The sequence below is a fragment of the Sturnus vulgaris genome, chromosome 3, assembly GCF_052056855.1.
Source record: "Sturnus vulgaris isolate bStuVul1 chromosome 3, bStuVul1.hap1, whole genome shotgun sequence".
Taxonomy (NCBI): Eukaryota; Metazoa; Chordata; class Aves; order Passeriformes; family Sturnidae; genus Sturnus; species Sturnus vulgaris.
The window spans coordinates 52466868-52493207 of NC_142245.1; the positions used below are offsets into that span (position 1 = coordinate 52466868).

Here is a 26340-nt window from a genome sequence, read left to right on the forward strand (position 1 = left end):
TCACCTCTGGTTGTTACACTGCTCCTTGGAGATGGCCGATCACATTTATGGTTTCACTATTTTATGTTGTAATTACAGATTCCTTTCACCTCATTTATTAAAATCACAGTGTGTCCAAGTAGGCCATTTCTTATGCAATGTCAAAATAAATAGATAGAATTAATTATAAGGCTTTAAGTATATGCATGAGAATTGCAATGATTTTTGAAACATGGAAGTGCAACACTAAAATTATTTTCCTGAATGAGATGACTCATCACGCCTGGGAAAAAAAGATCCTGTGATTTCATTGTATTTTCATATCATTAAGAAAATATTATACTTCAAGCAGATGAAGGACTGCAAAATTTGCAGACCCATTATTACTGGATAGTGGTAGCAAAGAGAAGTGCATTACATTTGCATACAAATACATGAGTGTGTTTTAGGAACCAACTTTTTTTCTTAAAAAAAAAAAAAAAAAGAATATCAATTTTGAGGACAAAGCAGAGCTCTGGTTTGCAGAAGACAAGCCTGGACACACAGTGTTTTCAATCCACTGCTTCCATGTCTGTGTCCCCTGTTTGCCCTGCAGACTGACCCTGGACAGATCTGTCTGCTGGGTCACCTGCACATTCTGCAGCTTTTGGTGGACACTGAATGGGTACTGGCATGTTCCCAAGGGAAAGAGGTGTGTTTTGTGTGGGTGTTGGCATGTTTTCAGGGGTTGCTGGCATACTTTCAGTGGGTATTGGCATATTCCCAGTGGGTACAAGGACACTCTCAGGAGGCACTGGCACACTTTCTGTGGGTGTTGGCACCCTGCCTGGAAGTGAGGGTGTGTTTTTGGTGGGCTTTGACACGTTCTCAGTGGGTGCTGTTGTACTTTCAGTGGGTGCTGTTGTACTTTCAGTGGGTGCTGGTGTGTGTTCACTGAGTGTTGGTGTGCTGATGCTGGGCTGCTCACAGTGATTCCCAGCCTCTGAATGTGGAATGAGAGGAGTGGGGGGCTCTGGCACCAGGACAGCATTACATGTTTGAGTGTCACATGTCTCTGGATTGCTGCTGTTGCTTGGGAGGGACTCCTCTGCCTTGTGGGACACCCTGAAAGCTTCAGCCAGCTGCTTCAGCATCCTCTTGTCACTCTCATGCAGGTCAATGCTAGCCTGCTCAGAGGAGGAAGGGCTGGTTTCAGTTTCATCTTCTTCGTCTTCTTCTTCTAAGATGCCATTTCCATTCACCTCTTCTGGGAGCTGTGCTTGCTTTATTTTTTTGTACAATTCATTCCTCTCTTCCTGCAGAGCACGGCAAAGGTTCTCTAGTCTCTGGATTTTCAGCATGAAGCACTCGTATTCCTTGGACCTCATGGCTTTCTGTAGTCAAAGACATCAAGTAAAGGTACAGGCTCAGTTTGGGTGCATGCAATTCATTCGTGGAACTGGCAATTAGGAAATGATTTGAAATCTAAGCAGCCCTCAGAGGATGCTGCCGAGTGGCTGGATTTCATCAACTGCTCTTCAATAGCTATTGTCTTTTGGACCAAAGCTTCAAGAGGAAATTCATCCCTGTAACTACAGTGTATTAATATTCTGGATACATATTCAGAGCAATTACACTCAAATATATTTACAGGAATACCTGCTGATGATCTGGAGAGATAGAAAAGCACAGTGAATGTCCATACAGATAAGCAACAAAAAGTCTACTTGAACTTTTGGTGGGTGTGGGTGTGAATTTGGAGGAAAACAAGCTGCTTTTTTTTTGTTTGTTTGTTTATCTTGCTTCTGGGTTCTGTAAGAGCATCCTGAATTGGAACACTTTCTACAAACAGTGAGGAAACAAGAGATACAGAAATCCATAAAAAAAGAAATAGCAAAGAGCTACAAAGCTAACCAGAAAGATCTGGTCCAAGTTCACCATACGTTTGGGGTGAAACTTCAGGCAGCCTCTTATCTTCTTTGAATGAGTTCCAGTGTGCTTATGAACTTCCTTTGCAATGCCCCTGGGACAGCACATTTAAAAGTAAGGTGAGACACAGTACTTGCTTTTGATACTTAGAGTCTGACTGCACAGGAATTTAATGAAAGGCTTGATTTTAAAGTTCATTAGCTAGAACACATTAATTCCCTGGGTGGCTGCTCTTATGCAGAAAGTAGCATGATATGAACTAATGCCAATTTGCTTCTATGGAAGAGCATTCAGAATCACCCATTTTTAGAGCACTTAAAATTCAGAGTTACATAATTCAGTTTCTCATGGATGTAGTGGATGCCTGCACAATCTAAAAGCCCTACCAGTTGAGTTTGTGTTTTTCTCTAAAGACATCCAATTATCAAGGTAGCTTGAAAGAAAAATGCCTAGATTCAAGAAGAGATTTTTCACTGACTTCTAAGATTTTCAGGTTGTCTCATCTCCTAGTTAAAGCTTTACATGGGGAAAAGGATGCATCTTGGGATGGGAAAGACTGCTCACCTCTTCAATCATGTCCAGTAATGCTCTGTTACAGTTCTCAAACCTGGATTTCCATGTAGCAGTATCCTTTTCCAACTTCTTCATTTTCTTTGTCATCTACAGAATCAGGAAGAAAAGCTGAATCACAACAGAAATTCAATGCTGAAGATTAAATTAGGGGAGCCCTTTTATTCAGTCTTTGGCCCTACTCATAACTCTGCTACCAGTGGCTGTAGTGTCTGTGCTAAGTAATAATTTATCTTAAGGGATGGATTTCATTTGAAGTAGCTGAAATCTAACCTGTGCTGGTCTTGGCTGAGTGTGTCCTAACTCTTATTTGAATGTTGATGAAATTATTCTTCAAAATGTGCAGAGATTGTCCCATCTCAGATAGAATTATTAGAGTGAGAAATATCAAAATCTAAAAGGAAAGTATCAATTAAAGAGTTCAGGCATGAGCTCCTACTCACTTTTTCCATCTCCTGTTTGAATGTGGCAAACACTTCATTGCTTTTGGCCAATGTTTTCTGAAATTCTTCAAACCTTTCAGAGTAGAGAGTGATCTGTATTAACAGATAAAAAACCAAAAACCTCAGTAACTTCAGAACATCCAGGATGGTGAACTTCTTCTACTTTGGTAAAAGATAATAAGTATTGTGTTTGAACATGGAAATTATCTTCTTTTTGGAGACCATGAAACACAAACATCAGGGAACACAAACTCTATGCATCTTTTTATGGTTGCAAACTGTTATGATTCCTCCATTGCATAAAGATTAAATGAGTAAGAATAGAAAGAGCCAGGCAAGTGATTTTAAAACGACCTGGGAGTTATGGATGCCCTATTCTCCTGAATGTTACAGCTCTGGTATCTCTATACAGGGTGTCCAGAAGAAAAGTAATTCTGTAGATATTAAGACTTCTGAAAACATTTTCCTTGATTTGATCTCTGGCCCATCTCCATGGGCAAGAAGGACTAACCTGAGCTGGTCCAACCACTGATGCTGTGCAGGATCATTCATCTGTGCAGCCTGGCAGCTCTCACCACAAGTGATGTGGTGGCTGAGGCAGGGTGGGTGCAGAGCTCTGGGAGGGTCAAGAGCAGCCTGCAGTATTCCAGTGCGTGGGTGGAAGGTGGTTGCCCTCTTGTTTCATACCAGCAGGGAGCTGGATAAAGGATTATCTAGGAGCTTTTCTTTAGTGTGGTGCCAACAAACTCATCCCCTCCCCGTGAAGTTACTGAGGAAAAGAAGATTTAGAAAATGTTGCTAATAGTGGCGTGGGTTTCATTCTGATTTTGAAATCAGGTATGGTTATACCATGTATCATGCTGGTTCAAGCTAGCTGTTATGGTGCCCTTGCCACAGCCACAGGGTTTCAGCCAAGTATAACCTGGGCTGTAAGGGTCTCAGAGGCTGAGAGGAGGGTATAGGCTGCAGCCCTTCCCCTCGGAGCTGGGTGAAGGGTAACCCATACAGAGCACTCCGTGGTGCCAATATCAGAGCTAGCTGACATGAAACTTGCACGTCTGGATTCATACAAGGCTGTAGCCAGAGCTGTGACCTAGGCACAAACAAAACTCTTTTAGCAGCCCAAGTTCTACAGCCTAGGTGGGACACTGATACCAAGTGGAACATTGATATTTGGAAGAGATGTCACAGCTCTAAGGAGAAATGCCTGAACGTCCCAAAGCCAGGTGGTGGAGCAGGGGTGGGAGTCAGAGAACTGAGGCTCCTAGTCCAGATCTGTTTTTGAAAAGCTCACCTCAATTCTGTCTCTGGTTTCCCTTCCAATTTTTGCATATTTTTAAATTGGGTCAAAAACATTTCACGTTTGAACAGGGCAAGCTCTGACCTCAGCTGGGGCCCTAAGCAGCACCACAGCACTAAGAATAGCTTCTGCAATTTGAACTGAATAATAAATGAATGTTTTCATAGTGGCTGGGAACAGGCTGTGAGAGATGTCACTCCCTAGGAGGATGAACCCCCTTGCTGCATCCAGCAGGACTGTGTGGGCAGGGAGGGCGGAGGCAGCACTGCTGTGAGTGCAAGGCCTTGGGAAGTGGGGACACCCCTTTGGCATTATGTTCTTCTTGGCTCCCATGGCTTAGTGGTTGCACTGTGCTGGCTACCAAAAATTTAAGGTCTCGACTGGCTTCTATCTTTTTATTTTGTTTCAGTGCGTGAAGCTAAAATAGTCTGCCTAAGCATCATGCCTGGGGAGAGCATGCAGCATCCTAGGAAGCACCACAGTTTGGGTGTACCTCCTCAGCTGGTGCCAGATCCCTGTCACCATTTGGAGTGCTGGATTTGGCTGTCTCTGGCACATTGTGCCATCCAGAGACAGGCTGGCATGAACATGATGTCCCCAGCTCCTTCCAGCTCAAAGAAGAAGTGGGTGTTCACCACCTCCTCTGCATCAGAGTGATATCTCACTGTGAAGGTAATATTATGGCTTCTCCCTATCTCACTCACCCAACATCTTCTCATAAATTTCCATGCAGCTGTTCCTCTGTTAATCATAGAATCACAGAAAGACTTGTGTTAAAAGAGACCCCAAAGTCCATCCCTGCCATGGGCAGGGACACCTTCCACTAGACCAGGTAGCTCAAAGTCCCATCCAACATGTCCTGGAACACTTCCAGAGATGGGAATCTACTTATTGCTTTGTGTTGTTTATATCAAGGAGGTCTTTATGCTCTTTCTGCTCCGCACTTGCACAACATCTTGCAGGATAACACCTGGTCCATGAGGGAACCATGGACCATGGGGTCCATGAGGGTCCATGAGTTCCGGTATTACCATGCCAGAAATAATGAACATTTTAAAAAATATTATTAATAATGTTATTTATCCCAGTAATTCCAAATGAAGCCTGATATGTAAGTGAGAGCTCACACTTGAGCAACACATTTAACTGCATGTGTCATTTCAGGAAGTGAATAATCTAATTTTTGTCTGCACAAGTCTGCAAAGAGCACATGTATTCTCAATGCTTGTTTGACTCGTATTTTCTAAAAACACCTTTTCTGTTTCAAATGTTCTAGTTTTTATCAATACCTCCAGCTTCATTAAACTGGCTATGGAGGTCTGCCTGCATAAATATTTTTCTTCTGGTTGAACATAAAAGTTTAACTAAAACCACTTTGAGAAAATTTGGAGCAGGTTTGCAGTTGGGACAGACTTAGTTAGAGGCCTTTAAGGTTTGATTGCAGGACCTGTCCAACTACTGTCAGCAGCAGTTTATACGTTGTTCTTCAGTGTGCCACTGGCTTATCTCAGCCTCGGAAAAAAACACGTGAAAAACTAAACCCCTCTTAGCATGTTTCCAGGTTATCAGTGTAACACTGGCATTTCTTGATGGCTCAACAGGTAGAGATTAGACTATCTGCAAGGAAAAGGCTGGAACAACTTGCCTGTATAATTAACTGTGAGCAAGGACTAGGAGAGTGCTTCCTGATGGGTGAGGGGATTGCCAGCTGCAAGAGGAGCTGACAGACTGACACCACCTCCCTCAGGGAAGGAATCTTTCTCACAGACAGGTCAAAGAATCAACATAATTGTTTCTAAAATCGAGAAAAATCTATTGATACTCTCTCTTCTTGATATCATCTAGTGTTTTCACTCATAGATTGAAGGTCTCACTCAACTATTCAAGATGATTATTGCATTGCTCCCAAAGTGTAGTATATTCTGCCTATTTCTTGGTTTTACTGCCTTTCACTCCAGCTTGTCTCCTGGTGTAATTTTGGTGAGTAATTTTATTTTATTGAAAATTTCAAATTACAGTTAAGCACTGAAATCCTGGAGATCTTCTCTACAAGCCCTTAGAATTTCTGTTAAAGTTAATGAAAATGCTGCCTTTGCAGCCCCAGCCCAGAAAAGCATATGGGCACAGCAGCTCCAGTTTGGAAAACTTGTTTCCTGATATGTATGTACTTTCAGTGCTTTGCTGTATTTAAAATTTGCCTGAAGGATAGTTATGGTGAATAATCAAGGCACACACATTGTTCTGTGGTTGAGCACTGTAAACACTAATAAAATCAGCACTGTAGTATGATTAGGGTCAGAAGGGACCTTTAAAGATCACATAGTGCAATCCTCCTGCCTTAGGCAGGGACACTTTCCACTGTCCAGTTCCTTCAACCCCACCCAGCCAGTCTTGAACACTATCAGTGATGGGGCATCCACAACTTCTCTGGCCAACCTTTTCCAGTGTCTCACCATCTTCACAGCAAAGCTTTTCTTCCTCATACGTAGAAGAAGTCTCTCCTCTTTCACTTTAAAACTGTTACCCTTTGTCTTATCACATGCCCTGGCCAAAAATCTCTCCACATCTTTATAAACCTCTTTTAAATACCAAAAAAATTGCAAAAGGGCCTTCTCTTCTCTTCTTTAGACTCAACAACCCACATGTCAGAGTATGATTTGCAGTATGGGCATTACCTTACAGTTGGCTTGAAAATAACCTGCTTCCTTTGCAATAGTCTATGGGATGTAGAATGAAGCTAGAAGGAATACACAGAAAGTAGTTTGGATACTTTACCTGGGATGTGCTTCATGGGTTAAAAACTGGCAAACAAAGGCACACCATGCAATCACCTCTCCTACATCACCTGTGCCTGTAGGACAGTCTCTTGCTCCTTTAACATTTTGGCCTGGAGCTTCCATTCTGCAGCTTGGTTCAGGAGCTGTGTTTTGGGCAACAGAGAGAAAATTGTTAGGTCCCTAGATTATCAGTTGGAAACCCTCATCCTCCAGCTACTCATATTACTGTGATAAGGAGTGATCTAACTTTCAGGTGAATACAGTTAGAGCAGTTAGGTAAGGCAGACTATTTAGTTTATCCTGAGACATGGGACAGGCTATTTGTGTTCCAAAGGCATATTTGAATAGGAGTTCACAACCTACTTGGAATTAAGCATGCAGTATCATGGGCTATAAAAAGAGTGGTATTTAACCACATTTTCACCAGACTTCTAGAGAATGGTTATGATACTTTCTGGCACATTCATTCCAGCACAGCTCCAGCCAAATTCTTCTCTCCAGTGAACAGCAAACTTCCTTTCGTATAATAACCATGAGTTAGCATGTGGGTATGGTCACAGTCAGACCTGCATCAAAAAATCTGTGAGCTTTCAGAAAGCCAGTGCATAGTAAATGTCATATATCTACTGCTGTCTGTTATCTTTGGGCTCTGTTTGCACTGACAAGTGGAGAATTCCAGTGCAAGGGGTGATAAATGTCTCAGGTTAAGTAGGCAGCCCAGGAGAAGCTTGACTGCAGTTTCTTTCCTGGCTTCTGAGAAGGTGTGCTTCCCTATTCCAAGGTGTTTGGCAAAATCACATTCTGATGTGCAGGCTGCAGATAAAACAAGTGGGGGATTGGACAAGGCTGAATGAATTGTATGAATGAGGTGTGCAGAGACCTTTCCTAGCTACAGTTCTAAGTCAGCACTTCCAAAGTATACAGTAATATTTTAGCAATTGGTTTAATCTGAAAGCAGGAAATGTTTACCAGAGTGTTAAAGAAATGTCCCGTCGTCTACCAAACATTTATAAAGTGTTTTATTAGCCAGGCCAAATATATTTTAGAAAAAGAATGCTAATGATAGCTTGAGAAATGAGACATAGAGAAGTTATTTTACCACAGGATTTTGCTCTGTTGGATTAAATTGTACTTAAATTGTACTTTAAATTGTATTTAAAATAGCACAGCTGGGCTCTGAAAATATATTGAAAATTAAAAGGACTGTGTATGTCAGTGGATCTTATACTGGAAGTGAAAGGTGAGTAGAAGCACATTCAGAAAATGTATTTGATCCTCAGTAAAAACTTTTATTCTAACCATTTTATTGAAAATAATAAATGTAAACTATGCAAATACCTCCCGGTAAAAGAGCTGAGGATGAACTCTAAAATGTTGACTGCCTCCAGCTGTTTGTGAATTAGACTTGCTGCACATATAACCATATATAAATATTAGCTCTAGAAAAATATTTCTTCCATCCATTGGGCCTTTTGATTTGGACTCACTGAATTTTTGCCATCTAAAGTTTCCTAGACAAGAATGTTTTACAGCTCAATTATGAAGAAATGCTGTGTTGTACTTGTTTTATACCTGCCTCTGAATATTTATTTTGAGAATTTAATTTGATGTTTGGTTCCATGGAGATAAATCAAATCAGACATTGTTGATTAATATTTCAAATAGGTTATGCCATGGCCAGTAAAAAGAGTTGGTATGAGTTAAATGAGCATCAGTTCATGCATTTATTTTCTCAAAAGAGGATACACTTCACATGTGCAAAAATAAAGAGAAAAATTTTTTTTTAAAGTTTGGATGAAATATGGATTTTTAAGTTTCACCTTTCTTTGATATCTACTTTTTAAGAGTGTTTTTTAGAATTTATAAGGTTTGAATGATTTAATGAAAAGTGCTTTGAAAGCCTTCAGAGCTACCCAGTCCCTAGGCCAGTCATTACTTCTAAGAACTGGACTATTGCTTTAATCTCAGCTAGGGTTGCCTCCATACCCAGTGTGACTGGAATAATGAAAAGGTCCCACCTCCTGCACCATGTCTTCAGCCACAGCACAACAGATGGACAGAGAAGGCAAAGAAAAGTTGCTTCTTTTGCCTCTTAATGCAATAGCTCTCTCTTATTGACCCACATAACTTGTGCAGTCAGTAAAAATCCAAGAGTTAATAAACTCTTCTGTAATGGAAGCAAGCCACAGAGAGGCTTGCTCAAATTAGCACACGTTCTTATGCAGCCTGAGGTCATCTGCAAACACCAAGCTGGGAGAAAATGAATCAGAACTGATACATTTATTAATAGACTATGAAGTGGTAACAAGGAGGCTGAAGTATCAAGAAATGAATAAATATTGCATGTGGTGTTTACAGAGCAGCACTTTAGCAAACGGTGGTGATGTTACACTTTATTATTAGAACTATGATAGCTGCTGGAGGCCCAGACAGTCACAGGGGCTGGCTTAGTGAAAATTAAGCTTCTCTTTTTGCTGTCAGACTCTGTAAATTCCAATTATGTAGAAATCTGACCAATACCTTGCAGTCATGTACTTGAAAGCCACAGATGCTTTAAAATGCAGTTAATTGCACATCAAAGTTTGTATTACAATGCTAAAAATGTCTGGTATGGGAGAGAGGAAGTAAAAGTAGTGCTGACTGGTTATGGCATGGTGGTAAAATTGCATCCTTAGGTCAAGTTGTCCCTTTGTGGAAGCCGCACATTATGAACCATTGCTGCATCAATAGGGAATTGCATTTTTGATGCATATGTAGAGTGAACTGTGCAAGCAATGACATGACCTCCTTTTGAGGTGTACAGGCTCTACAAGAGGGAACATCTCTCCTTGTCTGAGGTAAAGAAGTTTTGCATAGGGGCAAAGATTCCCACATGGAAGAAGTGGGGGGAGGCATCAAAGTGAGCCTTCAAAGAGTAATAAAATAGATAAAAGAATACAATAATTTTCATTTAGGAACACTTGAAAAATCCTGCAGCAAAGGTCATGCACAGGAATGAGAAAATTCTATGGAGAGAAAGGTTCTGAAAGCTCTTCTAACTTTGCACATTACTGAGCTGGAGAGAGTTACAGCTAAGTGAGAGAACTCCATCAAAAGCACCTTGATTTCATCCATACATGTATATACATTACTCCCACAGGCACTGGTACAATAGCTGGGTGGGTGGGACTGAGAGCACGTCAATAGGGTGGAGGTGGGAGCCAAGGGTAGGGCAACTCTCTGGGTGCTGGGCTACCTGTGATGAATCGTGACATGCCTAATTATGTCTTGACTCATTGCATGGCTTCTGGCCTTAATTTCTGCAGCTAAATCTACCTTGCGTGGAGGTGATATTAGCCATACATCACCAGCCTGCCTCAAGAATAGGATTTTTAAGTGTTCTTTTGGACACTGGGAAAAATATTCTTTGTACACTGTGCATACTGTTATACACCCACTGTGTAAAGGTTTTGTAGCTTATTTTCAAACCTGTTATTTCATACACACAGCAAAGCCCAAAAGAAAATCTTCCACTCCCAGTTGTAGACAGTGATGTCTTTCAGTGCTTTAAAAGAAATGAAAATACCAAAACTGTGCATACCAGTTCTGGATAGTACACACAAAGAAGTTTTGACTAAAACAGGGACAGTCACAGGTGACAAGCAGCCCCAAACTCATGTTCTGAGAGGTGCAGCACAAAAGGTCACTGACACAAGGCTGTATATGCCAGTTTTCCATGGAGCCAGTGCCTGGTCTTTTACATCTTCTGTTCTGAGGGGTTTTTTTCCCCTCAGTATTTGAAATCTGGTACTCATTAGCAGAACTCCCAGTGACATCAGTAAAGTAAATCCATATTTGCTTTGCTATTGTAAGTGATTTCTTGGACATCTGGAGTTTTCTGGAGTTTAAATCTGCCAAGAATCAATGGTCATTAATGAAATTTCGGGGTTTGGCTTTATGTGGGTTTCAGAATGAAAGCGAATAAGTCAGCTGGACCACAAATTGTCATGCAGTGATATGAAGATCTGCACAGAGAAGCCCCAGCTCTTTTTCACCCTAACTCTTTAGCTGGGAGTAAAGCTGAGCAGGAGTGGGTGTTCCGGCTGCAAGATCAGTGCAGAGAAAGAGGATAAATGCTCTTATGAGCTGGTTTTGGTAAGAGGTATATGCTGTGTTTCCCTTGTGCTCTAGCCACAAGCCTTAGAGCCTCTTATTTTCATCTATTTCGAGGATTTTAAGACACCCGTTGGAGCCATGCTTGTGCTAATATATCTGTTTCCAGATATGGGGAAGGGATAAATGTCCTCTCTTTATAGAAATCTCTCATGCTGCTCCTGAGTTCCTGGAGGACTGGTGAAAACGAAAGATTATTCCATCTGATGAGAGCCTGTCACTCCCTCTGAGAGCTGCTGTTTCCACTGAGAAGAGGGATCATGTGCCTGTGTTGAACTCTGATCCTTTGTAGATATGAGGGTTGCTGTGAAAATACTAGGCAGTCTGAGAAAATTAATTTTAGTCTGTTTTAGTCATAAAATGTGTGAGACTACAGATGGAGGAGTGCCGTCCTCCCATCCCAGCTGTGCCTGCAGAGGACATCCCTCCTGGACCTGCTTTTCCCTGACCCCCTGATAGAGATGTCCCCTCCTCCAGAAAGGGAGGAAGAGCAGACAAAGCTGCTAAATGGACCCAGATCCTTCCTGCCTGAAAGAGGCACTGGCAAACTAATATAGGGAGGGAAACCGAGAAGGGGAGGCTTGTAAGAGCAAGTGGCTCCTGTGGATTCTTCCACTGGCAAAGTGGATCCATGGCAGGATGCCTGAGGAGCCTTGGAACCTGGGGGAATAGCAGCCTTCAGCCATTTCAGTCCCACGTTCTTGGTATCCTCTCGATGGTTTAGATGTGTGCATTCATTGTGTGGGGAGATGGAGTATCAAATACCAGAGACAATTGAAAACCAGTGGCATCACCTGAGCCAACATCATGATGCACCAGCTGCTCAGTAGCAGTGAGTTAGCTGAAGCAGGCTCTAGCCCACTGCTCTGCAGCGTGCTTCTGAAACTGTAAATGCCAATGAAAGCAGCCTTTCAGAGGCTGTTCCTTTGCATTGAGCATTGATGGTAGCTATAAAAACTTCTCTGCTACCCCACCCCAGATTGGACCCGGATATATTAGTGTAAATAACATGCAGGGCTTGTTTTGGCTTCAAGCTAGATAAAAGACAGACAAATTAGAAGGATAGGTACATATTCCTTTTCTTTCTGATGTCGCTCCTCGGCTTCCTTCATCATTTCCTGAGACTGTTCCAACTTGGCATCCACCAGTTTCTGCTGAAGTTCTCTGTGTTTAAATATTTTATCAAGGTGCTGTAAAAAAAAATTCTGCTGAATGTGCAGGTTTAATTATCTGCATAGCCCTTCATGCTCATACATGTACAGCTATTTACTAGAACACTTAAAAGACAAAATCATTGCAAAACAAGAAGACACTCAACCTATTGCAATTACTGAAGAAATTACAGTTCTGATAAGAACAAACTGTGCTGGAATTAGCATGGGAAGGGAAATTGGTGTACATTATCAATTTTGATTTATTTTAAGACAAAGAAAGCCTTAACGTCTTTGCCAGTTCTATGATCTACATATGAAGTCATTAGTACAATTTGGTATGACTGAAGATCAAATAATTGCTCATCAATAATAAATATGCTGGGGACACACGTTTTTTTAGCTGTTAAATGGCCAGTGGATCTAAGCCACAGTGTGAATGATGGTGTAGACCCATTGCACTTGCAGTGCCTGGGAGCACGTGCACAGCCCATGACATCCTCTGTGCAAATACAAGCTCGGTACATCCCCTTTTGGTCTGGCCACACCTGCACAACCGAGGGCTTGGGTGACAGGATATGAGTGGGGATCTGGAGATAAGACCAAACAAACCAGAGGCCTCCTCTAGCCTGTAAAATATCTGCCTCCATGGTGACTTTCAGGAGATGAATGTTGCTGATAGCCTTCACTCTTAATGCACTTAGATAAAATTCATAGGAGCGATTATTCTGAGTGCGTCCCTCTGGTTTACATTTTCTTCTCATAGACACCACAAGAGAGGAGTATACATTTTGTTCATTCAGTATAGGACTTCATGCATGATTCAACAGATCTGGAAAAGCAGGTATTGTATCAGTCATTCCAGATTGTAAAGACGGATAACTTATGTTTTATTCAGTACGATAATGTTGTCTGATTGCACTGACTGAGGCTCACAGTAAATGTATTTAGAAACTATAAAAAGACCCATTGTGATATTGTGATATTTGTTGATGTTTGTCATAAAATGATAAAAAAAAGGTAGTTTGGGATTTTACTAGAGGATTTTTTTCTGGTGTCAAAATTTTCTGGCCAATTCCAATGTTTACAGAAAGAATAATTATCCATCTGTCTACTATCTGCTAGATCTCAGTGAGCATTGTGCTTGCAAAAAAAGAATCTATTTCAATTCAAAGGGTCTCCTTTATGTGTCATCCTAATTTTCTGCTTTTGGGAAAGGGTCAAATCGTTTACATCAGAGCCCTTCTCAGCAACCTGCTTCCGGAGGGAACAAAATACATTTGCTGTCTCTCGCAGATCAGGCTGTCTAAAGAAATGGGAGCTGGGATGTACTCAATGGGAGCTTAGTGGGAAGGAGGAAAGGGATGCTGGGGGAGGTCCCCAGGGATTTGAGGGAGCTGTGATGGGGTTGGGGCAGCCTAGCAGCCCCTCTCCCCACAGCGGCAAGGCTGTCCCGCACAATTCCGTACCCGCAGAGGCTGGAGGGCTGGGTGCAGGCACAGTGCTGTGTATCACAGAGGGCACAGCATGGTGGGGCTACTCTTGCTACCCCTGTGGGACACCCGAATGATGGCCAGGCTGCTGGCAGTGCTTCCAGCTTGCCCTGAGACAGCCAGCAGCCGGGGCACTGCTCACCTCTTCCCGCAGCTCATACTGGTCAATGATGCTCTTCAGCTTCTCTGCCAGCTCCGTGTTCTCCTGGCAGAGCTTCATGTTCCTCTCACTTTGCTGCTCGATCTGAGCCTGGATTTCACTCAGTGTGCCCTGGAAGTGATTAGTTATTTCTTTCCTCTTCTCATCTTCCTCCCGTGCCCGCTGGATTGTTTCCTCCTGTTGTTAAATGGGAGAGAACACAGTAAGTGAGAGGCATAATAAGCAGTTCCAGAAAAATACTGTTTCCGAGTGGCATGAGGCTTCCCTTTGAAGGATTATACGTGTTTTCATTCCTCTTTGGAGATTTTCTTGCTTTCACCTGCTCCAGCATTAAGTGTGATTCTAAATTTACAGAGCAAATTACACAGTGGCCTTGAAAAATTTGGGTAACTACGAATTTGCATTTATAAAGATGGATGTAGAGCAGAGCTTCAGGTCAAAAAAAGCCTGAAGGAGAGGACATACATGCATATTTTGATTCATTATACTGCACTACAGCTTTTGCTTCAGAAAAATATATTTAGTGGAACCAGTCAAAAGGTCTTCTATCAAAATTTTCTTTGACTGAATTAAAAAATCACCCTTTACAATGCCTCATTTTAACAAGGAATCTTCATATCAAATTCATTGCCTTTGGGATTTAAATTTTTAAGAGAAATCCAGCACTTGCTGAAGAATCCCTTCCAGTTTCTCAGTTTTCCTTCTCTAACTTTTAAACTGACATGAACATTTACACTAATTTTCTAGCTAGTGAATTCAACGAAAGCTTTTAAGTTGTTTCCTACAGAATCAAAGCAGACATTCAGATTTTTTTTTCCCTATTATTGAATTCTGGTTTAGATTTGTTTATATAAAAGACAATGCAGAAAGAATCTGGATCCATTGATTTGGATCCAGAAATACAATCTATTTTTATTCTTTCCTCATTTTCTTCCAGGGCAGTCTGCCCTTCTGGGGAATGTAATCCTGATATAGAATGGCTAGGACCATATCTGCTGTAGTTATAAATCATGCCAGGACCATAGGTTAAAAACTCACTCCACAGCATGCAAATGGCATACTCTAATAAGGTTTCAACTAGCATAGCAATTTGCATAAAAATCTCTGGTAACACTGCATATGGATATTTTCTACAAATATATTTGAATAAAGCCTTAGCTGACTCTAATAAGGTATAATTTGTATCATGAATGTGACATAGCAGGTGTTGATTCAGGCCCCACTCATAAAGTAAGGTGAATACCAAATGACCCAATTTCTGCTTAGCATGCACAACACAAGCCTGATTTAGGACAGCTGCTGTTCAAGGTAGGGCATGTTTGTCCTTTTGCTGTCCGGGGAGCGATAGGGATGACAAGGCCTTGGATGATGGGAGGAAAGCAATGGAGCCATTAATAATAATACCCTGGTGCACAGAAATCACCACAGAGCCCTGCTGTGCTCTGCAGTTCACACAAGAACCTGTGTGTGTATTCATAAACAGAGTAATACAAAGTGTGAACACAGAAGGACTCTCCCTCCTAAGAAGAGAATTTCATGTGGAACTGGGCAAAAGACTTGGGGGTTGGGTCCTGGTTCAGTACCGGGCATGGAAATTGGACACACAAAAAATTTGCAGCAAAATGAAAGAGCAGCTCTCCATTTTTTTTTCTCAGTTGGTGAGAATGTTTTTGAAACATTTTGCTTGACCAGCAATTGAGCTGTTTGTAGGGTTTTTTTTTGTTTAAATCCTCTAAGCAGAAGAATGCTCTTCCAAAGTAGAGTTAAAAATGCTGCTCAGAAGATCTTTTATAACTACTGCTTCAGCATTCCCAAAAGTAAACATTTAATTTTCTTTTGCAAGGGTATTTTTATGTCATCCTTTTTATTTTTATTTGAAACTTTTTCCAAATTTGACTTGAATTCCTAGGTAGTTTTGATTAAGTCAGAATTCCATTTTATCTCTAATACACAGTTTAAAAAACTCCTCATGCCTCTTCGTTCTCCATTACATAGGTGCAGCCCTGAGCAGGCAGAAAGGTGACCAGGTGTTTCACTTTCAGAAGTCAGAGTGAGAAATTGAACTTGCATGTCTGAAGTCTTCTCTCTATCGCTTCAAAACATCCTTCCTCAAAAACATTTTATTGTTACAATGCAAGTAACATTATAACATGTCACTAATGTGATTTGAAGCTCTCCAGAGTAATAAGTCCACATAAATATATAAACCAAAAAAGGTGGATTGTGCATATGTCACACCAAACAGTTCTGTTACAAGGTGAAATGAGACATCCTGAGAGTACCAATCATGCAAATGTAAAAAACCCAACCATCTGCATGTGTGTTACTCAGAAGATCTTATTTTCCGCTCTTCTGAGGTAGAAAAATGGTATAATACAGAGCACAGAGACAATACAAAGATTCGTGGTTAAAGACACTGAGCCAGCAAGCATTTATTTGCAGGGTGCAGGATTTCTCTGTATCTGTTCTGCTTTGGAGAAAAATATACTTGAGAAAGACATTTGCTTGGGGATGAGGGCTGGTGTGCATCCTGGGGAGCTCCTCAGAAGCCCTCATTTGTTATATCCTTGAGATCCCAGGCACGGATTAAGGGTGGCTGGGCAGGAGGACAACAGTGTGGCTACAGTACTGAGCAGAGACCAGCCATAAACTATTGTTCTCTTTTCTCTGCCCTTTGGGAACCTTTGCACTCCATGTTCACCCTTTCAAACATATGTTCTTGTCCTAGTGCAATATTGCTTTTACTCTCATGTTTTGCTGCCAAGAATGTAAGAATGCATTGAGTAAAAACCTTGTTAAAATTAAGACAGGATATTTTGCAGTTTGGGATTTAGCACAGGAATGTGAGATCATTTGCGAATAGAAGAGTGTGATTGAAACTGGAATTGTTCTCGTGCCTCTCTGGGGCACCTCCAGAAGACTATTGATCTGCTGAAGCCATATCAGCCAAGATGATATGAGCAAGGAATCCTTTTTTCAATGAACTGTGCTCGTCTTTCCCAGGCACCACAGTCTGAGCCAGTTTGGAGCTGAGCCCACAGCTGAAGCTTTTGACTTTTGTGACATTTGTCTGAAAGTCATTGCTTAACGCCTGGTGGCAGGAAGGACGAGGGACCTGAGATGTTCATGTCACTACAGGATGCTAAGTAGCTACCAAACTGTCAGCTAATTGGCAGAACATGAACTCCATGCAGAAAAATGGGGTGCTGTGGCTCTTAGCAGAGCTGCTCTCTATTGCAGTGGGAACACATGCTGCTATTTCACGAACCTTTATTCTGCTTTTCTTGGAGGGAGAATTAAACATCTGTGTAACTGCAAGGAAATAATCAGAAAAGCTGGACTGTACATAAGTGAGAATTTGAGGCTGGTATCCAATACTAACCAGATATTTTTCTTCTCTGATCTGCCCTGTGGATTTTCAATGCAGTTCTGCATTGCATATTCATCACCACTTGGCTGCATAGATCTGCAGTTAATGGGAATTCCACACACCAGATGAGTGAAGATGACATTTACATGACGTGATGTGCATATAATGTACCACATGGTAAGTCAGAGGGGGTTTCTGATCTGGGCAGGCCAGGTTTCTCCTTTGCTCTTGAAATGACACAGTCTCCTAGCTTCCATTTTCCACATTTTGAAACATAATCAGAACTGCTAATCCCAAGCACTGAAAAATTATGAATCTCTGTCCTGCCAAAACCAAAATAAAAATATTTAAGCATAAGATTTTAAAAATAAGATTTGACGGATTTTCTGGTTTTGGGCCCTCTCAGTACAGCAATAAGTGAAAGAAAATTGCACTTCTTTAAATAAATTGAACATGAATTTCTGGGCATTCACAGATTTCTAGGAGCTAAAGCATGAAGACAAATATTCCAAGAACTAGGCTAAAATTCTTAGAGAAACAAAACTGGATAAGGATAATGAATGCCTTTGTTTATTACTTTATTTCTCATGCATTCTGCAAGTATATGTTGTCTTACTGTCTTATTTAATTTTGTTTTTTTTTTCTACACTGATAGCATGGGAACCAGAGGAAAGATAGTATTCTGGATTTCTTAAAAGGTCTCCAAATTCTTAGAAAGAAGCGCTGAAAATTTGAACACTTCTTCCTAATACCAGTTCATCTCAGGTATCTGGCTCACCTGGCATAGATATAGGATAAAGATAAGAAGTGAGTCTAAAATTTATAGGTTTATTTAGAGAACCTAGTCAAAAAGTAAAGCAGTCCAACAGATAAAAATATGTTGGAAAGAGACTTTCCTAATTGTAAAGATGAAATGTGTAAGGAAGTATTTATATACAAAAAGAATGCAAAAATCATAGTCTCTAGTAGTAAGATTAATAAGCATAAAGTAGCTAGGAAACTGTGAGGAATTCATCAAAATTTGTTCCAAATATGTTTTCCAAATAGAATTAGTATTTCTAAATGCCCCAGTTCTCACTGATTTGTTCCACTGATATGATTTGCTTAGGAATGTCATTTAAGGCTATGCAAAGCACTGTACACTGTATTCTTAATTCACTTTAAAACTGGCTCATATTTCTTTTGAGAGATTTTACCCACAGATGGCCTGGTAAATCCCTGTAGATCAATATTGAGGAATAGCTCATGTCTAATACAAATGACAGGCACAAATTTAATTTTCACTACCAGTTCTGTGCAACTGTAACTGAGCACAGAGAGATTTGCTTCTAGCTTCCCTATCTGTTAAACTGCTTTTATCCTTCTACTAGGGCACAGTTTGAATGTATGTGTGACTATTCCCTCTCCCAGCTGTATTCTTACCAGCACACAATGAAAGTCAGAGCAAGACCCTGAAGGCCCACTCCTGAGCCAGTGGAAATGAATGAAAATGAATTACCAGTAATAGAGGTTATATTAGGTGGAATTCTAGCTGCTGACAATTCCTATGTGTAATTCTCGACATAACTATATCCCCATAAAAAAAGGGCTTGAATAGATCAAAGCAGAGGCCTTTTGTATACTTTAACAACACCACCACTCAGAGAAAAAATGATCACAACAGAAATATTCTTCTTGAACATACTTTTTTTAAGGAGCATAATCATATTATAAATTTCACATTTAAATGGCGTGATACACCAAGCAATTGGCAGACATGGTGTATGGATCTCAGCCTTTCGACACTCCTGAAAATTCTCTCTTTTAACCAATTCTTGTAATCCAAGCAACTTGCACAAATAATGTTGTCATTCTTTCTGTCTTGAGGTTTGGTGACTTGAGGCAAATGTCCTGATTGACTGACCCTCACAAATAATTTGAAAAAGTCCAAGTGCTCGAATTACATGAGAACACCCCCCAGCCTCCTGTGAGTCCACTGGAGCCAAGCTGGTGTTCCGTGGTTCTGTCCATGGACGTGCATTTGCATCTGCACTCTGAGGGACCTGGTCTGTTTGCACTGCTGCTCTTCTCTGCACTGAGCTCCCTAATAGTGCAAGGAGGACTTGGAGCTAGTGTGGGCAAACCCAGTGCCCAAAAGTGCTGCGATATTTCCAAGCGAGAAATAAAGGGGTCTTGGTGTAAGTGGATCTCTAGATTAGAGTGTATATACAATTATATATTGCATGCGCAGATGCAAAAGTCTCTTTGATTTGGTACTAGAGGGAGATGGGAAGGGGTCAGCATCATCTTTCCCCCACTGCTGGGTACTGTGCTAAGGCTCCCACTCACCTTGAGGTTCTTGTTGTGCCTCTGGAGCTCTCGGCACAGGCTCTCGAGCTTGCTGCGGGCTAGGATGGCTCGGCTGTGCTCGCTCTGCAGCTGGTCCTTCTCCTTCGTGATCTGGGCCTGTCTCTTCTGTAGGTACTTCAGCTTTTTCTGCTCAGCACGATGCTCTTCAAGCTAGGCAAAAGGGGGATTAAAACAGGGAAACATTGATTAAAATGAAGCAAAGAGGGATAGAAAAGTAAAGAAAACAAGCTCTTCTGGTATGGGGAACGTCTTCACACTTTCTTAACTGCTTAGGAAATATTTTGTATTTACCAGCACTAAAGTGAGAGGAGAGAGGAACCTGGAGATTCCCAAGCCTGCTTGCTGCAATAATCTCAAATATGCTGTACTGTGGGTCGGTGAACATGATTTTTAACATTCTTGTCACATCATTTTAGCTCTTGTTTCTTTGGTTTGAATTTCTCTGAAGGACATCTGTGAGGTTTTTATTTTTGTTTCAACATTTGGAACTAGAGCAGTCAGTAGTGCTTTATGTGGTGAGATTCCAGATCATGAGGTGATACAGTAGTTGCTCATTCTATTTTACAGTTACCTGAAAAAGAAGCAATTTCCTAATATCCAGGAACCTGCTGGAAAAAACAACAGAAGAGGCGCTGTAGACCAGGAAAGCTATTAATATAGGGGCTTTGTTGCTGATGGAGGAGAATTCTCTTCAGAGAAGAGTTTCCCAGAATGACATGTGGCACCTCCTCTGGCCAGGCTCCTCTGGCTCACAGGACCATGTGAGAGCATCTGTCAGTTGTGTTTCTGGAGGTCCTGTTATCAATGGGGGTGAGTCATGGTGAATCAAACCTCTTTTAGGCTCTTTGTCTCCCTAAAATTCCTGGAGAAAACACAAAAAGTCCCTGATGCTCCCTTGAGAGCCTGCTGTTCTGTGAGTGCACAGCTCCTGCCTTACCCAGAAGGCTGGTAGGGAGAGGGGTGTATTTGGAGGGGGCAAAGAGGACCAGCAACAAAATTGCTAATGATAATCCCTGCACAGCCTGGCCATTTCTTTTGACACGTGTCTATCACTTGATGTTTGGAAAAAAATTCCTGTCCGGTAAATTAACACCCGAACAGTCAGGCCAAAGAAGCCTTTCACCTCTGAAGCTTTTAATGATTTCACCTCCTGTTCCAACACACAATAACCCTCCTCTCTGCATCATACATTGCAAGGTATTTCTGAAGTCCAGATGTTTCTGATTGAAAAAACAGTAGCACATGAGCTTAAACATGCAAACCTTAATAATAACAGTTGCTGTTAAGACTACATTATCTAATAATGTGGTACCACCTGTACTAATTAACCCCAGTATGACTAGGAAGGTCTGTGAGCACTGGGGAAATGATGTGCAGCTCAAACAAAACAGTCAACACCATCATATTTTACACTTTCATCTGTTTTCTGCAGATGTTCAGTAATTTATGCTTACAGTAGAGAGCTCTGTTTATTATTAATCAAATCACAGCTAAGTGTACCACAAAACAATGCTCTCACCAGCTTGGACTATATTTACAGTTTATGTCCAGCTTTTAACATGTGCATTGCCTATTTTTGCTCCTGTAGATCACAATGTGGGCTTTTGCATCTAATCAAGCTGCACTAGCTGAAATAATTTTTCTAGTATTGTAGAAAAGACATTTCTGTTCTGTAATTAAGGATGAGATCTTTTTCCTTCATAAGCTTGTTTTTGTCCCTTTCCCCTTTCCACTGAAAAACATAAAAAGTGTTCTTTTTGCTTCACATTTTGCATGCACAGCCTGTGCTCAGTGGATAATGATTTATCCAAATTTCGTGATTCACTCAAACTGTGCTTGAGATAGGGGGCTCAGAATAAAGTCGGTTTTAATCATGAGAAGTCTTCCAAGCATTTTTTGCACTTTTTTCCCCATTAATATTACTTGCACTAGAAACTTATATCTCAAAGTTCTCAAAAACATCTAAGACATGGTATTTTGCAATGAAAAAGGCAATTCACTGGTAAATAGGAATGCCAAAAGGGTCCCCAATGATAAATTTTTAAGAATAATTAGTGAAATAGAAGCTAAAATTAACTGCAAATAGAAGGAATTTTGATTTTTGAAAGCTGACCTAGAGAAACAGTCCATTTATGAAAATAAAGTTTTATCTTGAACCCACTGCAGACAATGACAGAGCTCATATTTATTTATTTATTAGCATATTGTTCTTGCACTCAGCACTTGTGAGACTCACCGAACCTCTGAAAATAATCCAGTTATAAACAATTCTGCAACAGCTGTTTGCAAGCAAAAGCTATGTAAACCACAGTCTGCTTTACTGACCCAGCACACTGGATTGAGTGAATGAAATATTCTCTGTTGGCGAGTAGTGTGGCAGAGCTTGTGCCCAAATGGCTGTGCCGTCCCCCTTCCCCATCCCTGCTGGCATGGCTCCTACCTTCCCCAGCCCATGCTCCAGCCCACTGTGTACCCACAGTCGTACAGACTGTGCCAGGGCATGGGCTGGCAGGGAAAAAACATTGCTGGGTGGCCTCTTCAGCTACAGCCAGCCCCAACACTACTTGAAGCAGGGGAAGCCACTGCCAGCACCCAGCTCCATCTGTCTCATGGCTACACCTTCCCTTGAGCTGTGCTGCAACAAGTGCTTGTGTCACCACACGGCTCACCAGCCCAGGGAGCTGATCTGGCTGGAAAACAACTCAGCAAAAGCAAGATGTGATCCGAAGTGTGTGATGGGGATGGACAAGAGGGAGCAGGGAGAGCGGTCACAGCTACAGCCAGCTGCTGACAAGCCATTAATCACCTCAGCCACTCCGAGTGAGCAGGGTAAGGCTGTCTCCAACAAGGTTTTTGTTGTATTTACTGAATAATTTATTTTAGCGACATTGCACAGTATGCCAGAAACAAGCGTTCAGTAGTTTTGTTTTAGCACCTTTCTCCTGCACGCACTACTGGCAATACGGCCCCTGTGTTATACAGTGCTGCAATGACATTTGAATGCAGTGGGGAGCACTTTAAAGAGGAAGAAGACCTATTTCAGTTAATCCATGAGCATGAAGTCCCTTTAAGCATGAGATAAACTATGAACAGCCTGAGCCCAATTCATGAAATCAGAAGATTTTACATGAAAAAAGGGAAAGCTAAATTTCACTTCACATTATGATGAGACATGGACACATCTGTGCATAAAACCAATTACAAAGTCAGTGTTCTGTTTCACACATTTTTCAGCACTCCACAAAGCATAAAATGCTGCAGCCTTGTCATTTGTAAGATTTCCACAGCTTATGGTCATACACTCCTTTGACTACAAAGAAAAACATCCCTTAATCTGAAAATAACCTGTCTTAAATGTGGAAAGAACAGTCAGGTAGGTGGCATTGTTACAGGGGTGACATTATGGTGGCAGGGACTTTGACTCTTCATTTCATTGTGCTGTGGCTTCTCTCATGATTAGTCTCAATTGTCTATTATCTGCTTCATAATATAGGAAGTTTTATGCTAAGTCCTGTATTATTTTCATTTTTATGAAATCACCAATGAATAATTTAAAGCAATACCTACAACAGAAGCATGCAAAACTCCTTGCAGGAGGTGAAGGCAGGAGCCTAGACACCAGTCTCCAGTGTGGGTCAGTTTGGTAGATTTGCCTTTAAGTACAAATATTCTGCTTCATCAACTTTTGGAACTAAATCTGGTTTTCCTTCCTTTTTATTTTTTTTCTCTTTTTCACCTATAATTATCTGACCATGGCAATTGTATTGGGATTCACTTATCAGGACAGACACTACTGGTATGTGAGGTTTGATCATGCTGCATGTCATGTATTATTTATACCTCCTTGTATAGGCAGTTTGTACAGAAATGAGCAACATTGTACTCACCAGCTCAGCATACTTCTTAAACAACAGGTCCAGCTTCTCTTCTGGGGTATTCAGCTTATTCAAACTTTGCATCAGTAGGGTGGCTTCTTTCCCTTAGAGAAAGAGGAAGCAGAGATTTGATGCTAGAGGTAGTTTTTAGTTGATGTACTGTTATGAAATTGCTGGTTTGATGCATGGGTCTGTAATAAGACAGGGTGTAATGAGGCATTTTGCAAGGAAAGGAATAATTTTTGCTATAAATTTCCGGGTTTTTCTTTGCCCCATATGAAAAAACATGCTAGGACTTTCCTTCATTTCAGACCTCAGTAATGCACTTTTTTCCTAACAAAAGCATTGTCTGTGAAATGCTTTTGTCCTGTGTAATCTGATTTTCATTCAATGCTTTGGCAACATGATTTGGCCAGACACATGGCACATTTGACTGAAATAGGACAGAAAGGGCCTGGACCTTGAAGGCTCAGGAACAGATCTCTTTGCAAGTGAAAGTGGATCAAATCTGGTGTACTCAGCTCCTCTGCCAATCAACCCACACAAGACATCAGGAATATTAAGTCAGATATAGAGACTACGGTGCGGAAGTAAACAATCAGAGAGTGGTAGGTGCTGCCAGCCAGGTCTGGGCTATGTGATACTCGTGTAAATCAGTTCCCTGACTTGGTGAAGAAAGCTTGTGTACCAGAGATACACAAGGTACTCTGGGCGTGCAGAGCTAAATCACTGCACAGCCATTTAGGTATTGCTTCTCCTCTGATACCTCTTGGTTTTCATTTCAGCCCCAGGTATGAGCTGGAGCTTCAACAGTGTTCATCAAATACAGAGTATTCCTGACATCCCTGGAGATAAGGTTGCCTTTGGTTCCAGGGGCTTGGACATGATTTTCCAAATGCTCCTCTTTTCTGTGAGAAAGAAATTTGCTTTCTGCTTTGGGCTGGACGTTTTCTTCTTCAAGTCTAGTGCAGTCCAGGAGTACTCTGTCTGGAGAATATCCTTTATTTTATTTTATTTATTTTATAAGTTCTCTCTATAGCATCAGCATAAATAATTGGAAGTGAGCTAAAATCAAATCCTGGTGTGAACTGTCACAAGGACAGATGGAGAACTGTGTGTTGATAGGGTTTCCACTGAGCTTGCTGAGGTACTAGTAACAGCACCAAAGCCAAGGCGGTAGAAACTGAGGAATTTTCTTCTGGACATTCAAAGAATTTTTGAGGAAAAAAAATCCATGCTGTGTTCTATGCTTAGACACTTGTCTGTATGAATGTCCTGTAGTGATTTCTTTACAGGCTTAGTCTGCATTTGGGTTTGGGTTCTCATGCAAAGGAGAGGCTTGAAGATTGGCTGGAGTTAAATGTAGGAAGGGAAATAATTTACATCTATATTAGATTGGAATGTAACTACATTGCTCTCTAGTGGCTGCCCAGCATAAAGTACACACATACGAAAACTTGCTGAGACTTCTTTCTAGCTCTGCTGACAGCCCTGCCAGGGCTGAGGTGTTAGAGAACAAATGTATTGGCTTATTTCATGTATATTATATGATGAGTCCAGGGGTTTACTAAATGAAAAATTTATTCTGCAAGTCCCCATGCCACATAGTAGCACTGTTGTGATCAGTGAGTAGTCACATCTGAGCAGATAGGAGAAGAAAACATTCACTAAGGTACAAACGAGAGGCTATGTTTTCCTTCATCTAAGTGACTTTCTGCAATGTGTCATTGGACTGAGCTTTGACTAACCAATGTGGGCGGCCCAGTAGTACATCACTATATCTGATATAGCCTACATGTTGGGTAGTGCCAAAAATAATTATCAGTTATAGAAAAGTTGTAATGGTCACTGTAATTTTCAGTGGTAGCTGGAGGTCCCCATCATCCACACCAGAAACTTAACCTTGTAAAGAGCAAGGACAGGGAGTTCTTACTTGTGTTTGCAGAAGGGCTGTGTGAATATGTAAATACTTGCCTAGTCCCTTCAGGATTTTCTTCTCCAGCTTCTGCTCCTTGTTGCCACTGGGCTCCTTTGCTTTGGAAGCATCCCCAGGAGCCAGCTTCTCTTTCTCACTCTCTTCATTTCCATCTTCATACTCTGCATCCTCCAAGCTGCCTGGCTCCCCCTTCTCAGGCCTGTCAGTTCCTGTAGCAGTGCTCTCCTTCTCCATCAGGCTCGTGGCAGACCCGTAGGTTTTAATGATGTCCTCCAGCTGCCGGCTCAGCTCCTCTGAGATGTCACACACCTCTGCTTCGGGCCAGGCGCTTGGCTGCTCTGTGGGGGCTGGAGCAGGGGATGGCAGGCCAGGGGCAGGTTTGTCCCCACTCTGCCCCTGGATATCCTGCCCAGGTGAGGTGGAAGACTGGTCATTCTCCATGCTTGCTACAGCACCTGACAGAAATACAAATGGAGGGTTAATTGAAAGGCATAGAATTAGCCATATAAAGAATTAGCCATCAAGCTGTTCCCAAAGATTGGCCAAGCATGTGAGTGATTTTGTGTGAAATTTGGGATGGCAGCTTATCCATTGGCTCTGGCTTGACAAATATGTCACACTTAGATAAATAACCAAGATGATTTGCCTGCAAGGAGAAAAGCAAATTATATACTTTCCAAGAGAAAAGACTACCCAAATCTAACACTTAGAAATGAAATTCCCACTGCCAGTAATGGCACATGAAATGACACCCCGGTCACTTATACATTTTTCCTCCTTGAATCAAATACTTGCCACATGTTTACTTTTCCTGATCTGTTTACCTGCAACACTGGCCACCGATGTGGGCGGCTTCACTTCAGAGCTGCATTAGTTT

At 41.4% G+C, this 26340-nt stretch overlaps 1 protein-coding gene and 1 long non-coding RNA gene across 2 annotated transcripts in view; one reads left to right on the top strand and one right to left on the bottom strand.

The window, feature by feature from the left end:
- Positions 1-364: 364 nt before the first annotated feature.
- On the bottom strand, positions 365-25904 carry TXLNB (taxilin beta). The gene is made up of 9 exons (XM_014879091.2): positions 25502-25904; positions 23540-23631; positions 19632-19802; positions 13916-14110; positions 12200-12319; positions 7046-7120; positions 2901-2993; positions 2452-2547; positions 365-1352 (listed from the first exon to the last, which is right to left on the bottom strand). Exons 1-9 carry the CDS (start codon positions 25902-25904, stop codon positions 531-533), a joined length of 2067 nt encoding a protein of 688 aa, XP_014734577.1. The 3' UTR covers positions 365-530.
- Positions 1272-26340, top strand: part of LOC148224339 (uncharacterized) — a 39946-nt gene continuing 14877 nt past the window's right edge. Inside the window, exons 1-3 of the long non-coding RNA XR_015802406.1 lie at positions 1272-1377; positions 4610-4872; positions 17361-17480. This is a non-coding gene — a long non-coding RNA (uncharacterized LOC148224339). The remainder of the gene's footprint in view (positions 1378-4609; positions 4873-17360; positions 17481-26340) is intronic.

Coding starts and splice junctions, on each gene's coding strand:
- TXLNB (XM_014879091.2), bottom strand. CDS start 25,904: ATGGAGAATGACCAGTCTTCCACCTCACCTGGGCAGGATATCCAGGGG. Junction 19,803..23,539: donor TTAAGAAGTATGCTGAGCTG/GTGAGTACAATG, acceptor CCTTTTGCCTAG/CTTGAAGAGCATCGTGCTGA. Junction 1,353..2,451: donor TACTGGACATGATTGAAGAG/GTGAGCAGTCTT, acceptor CTTTGACTACAG/AAAGCCATGAGGTCCAAGGA.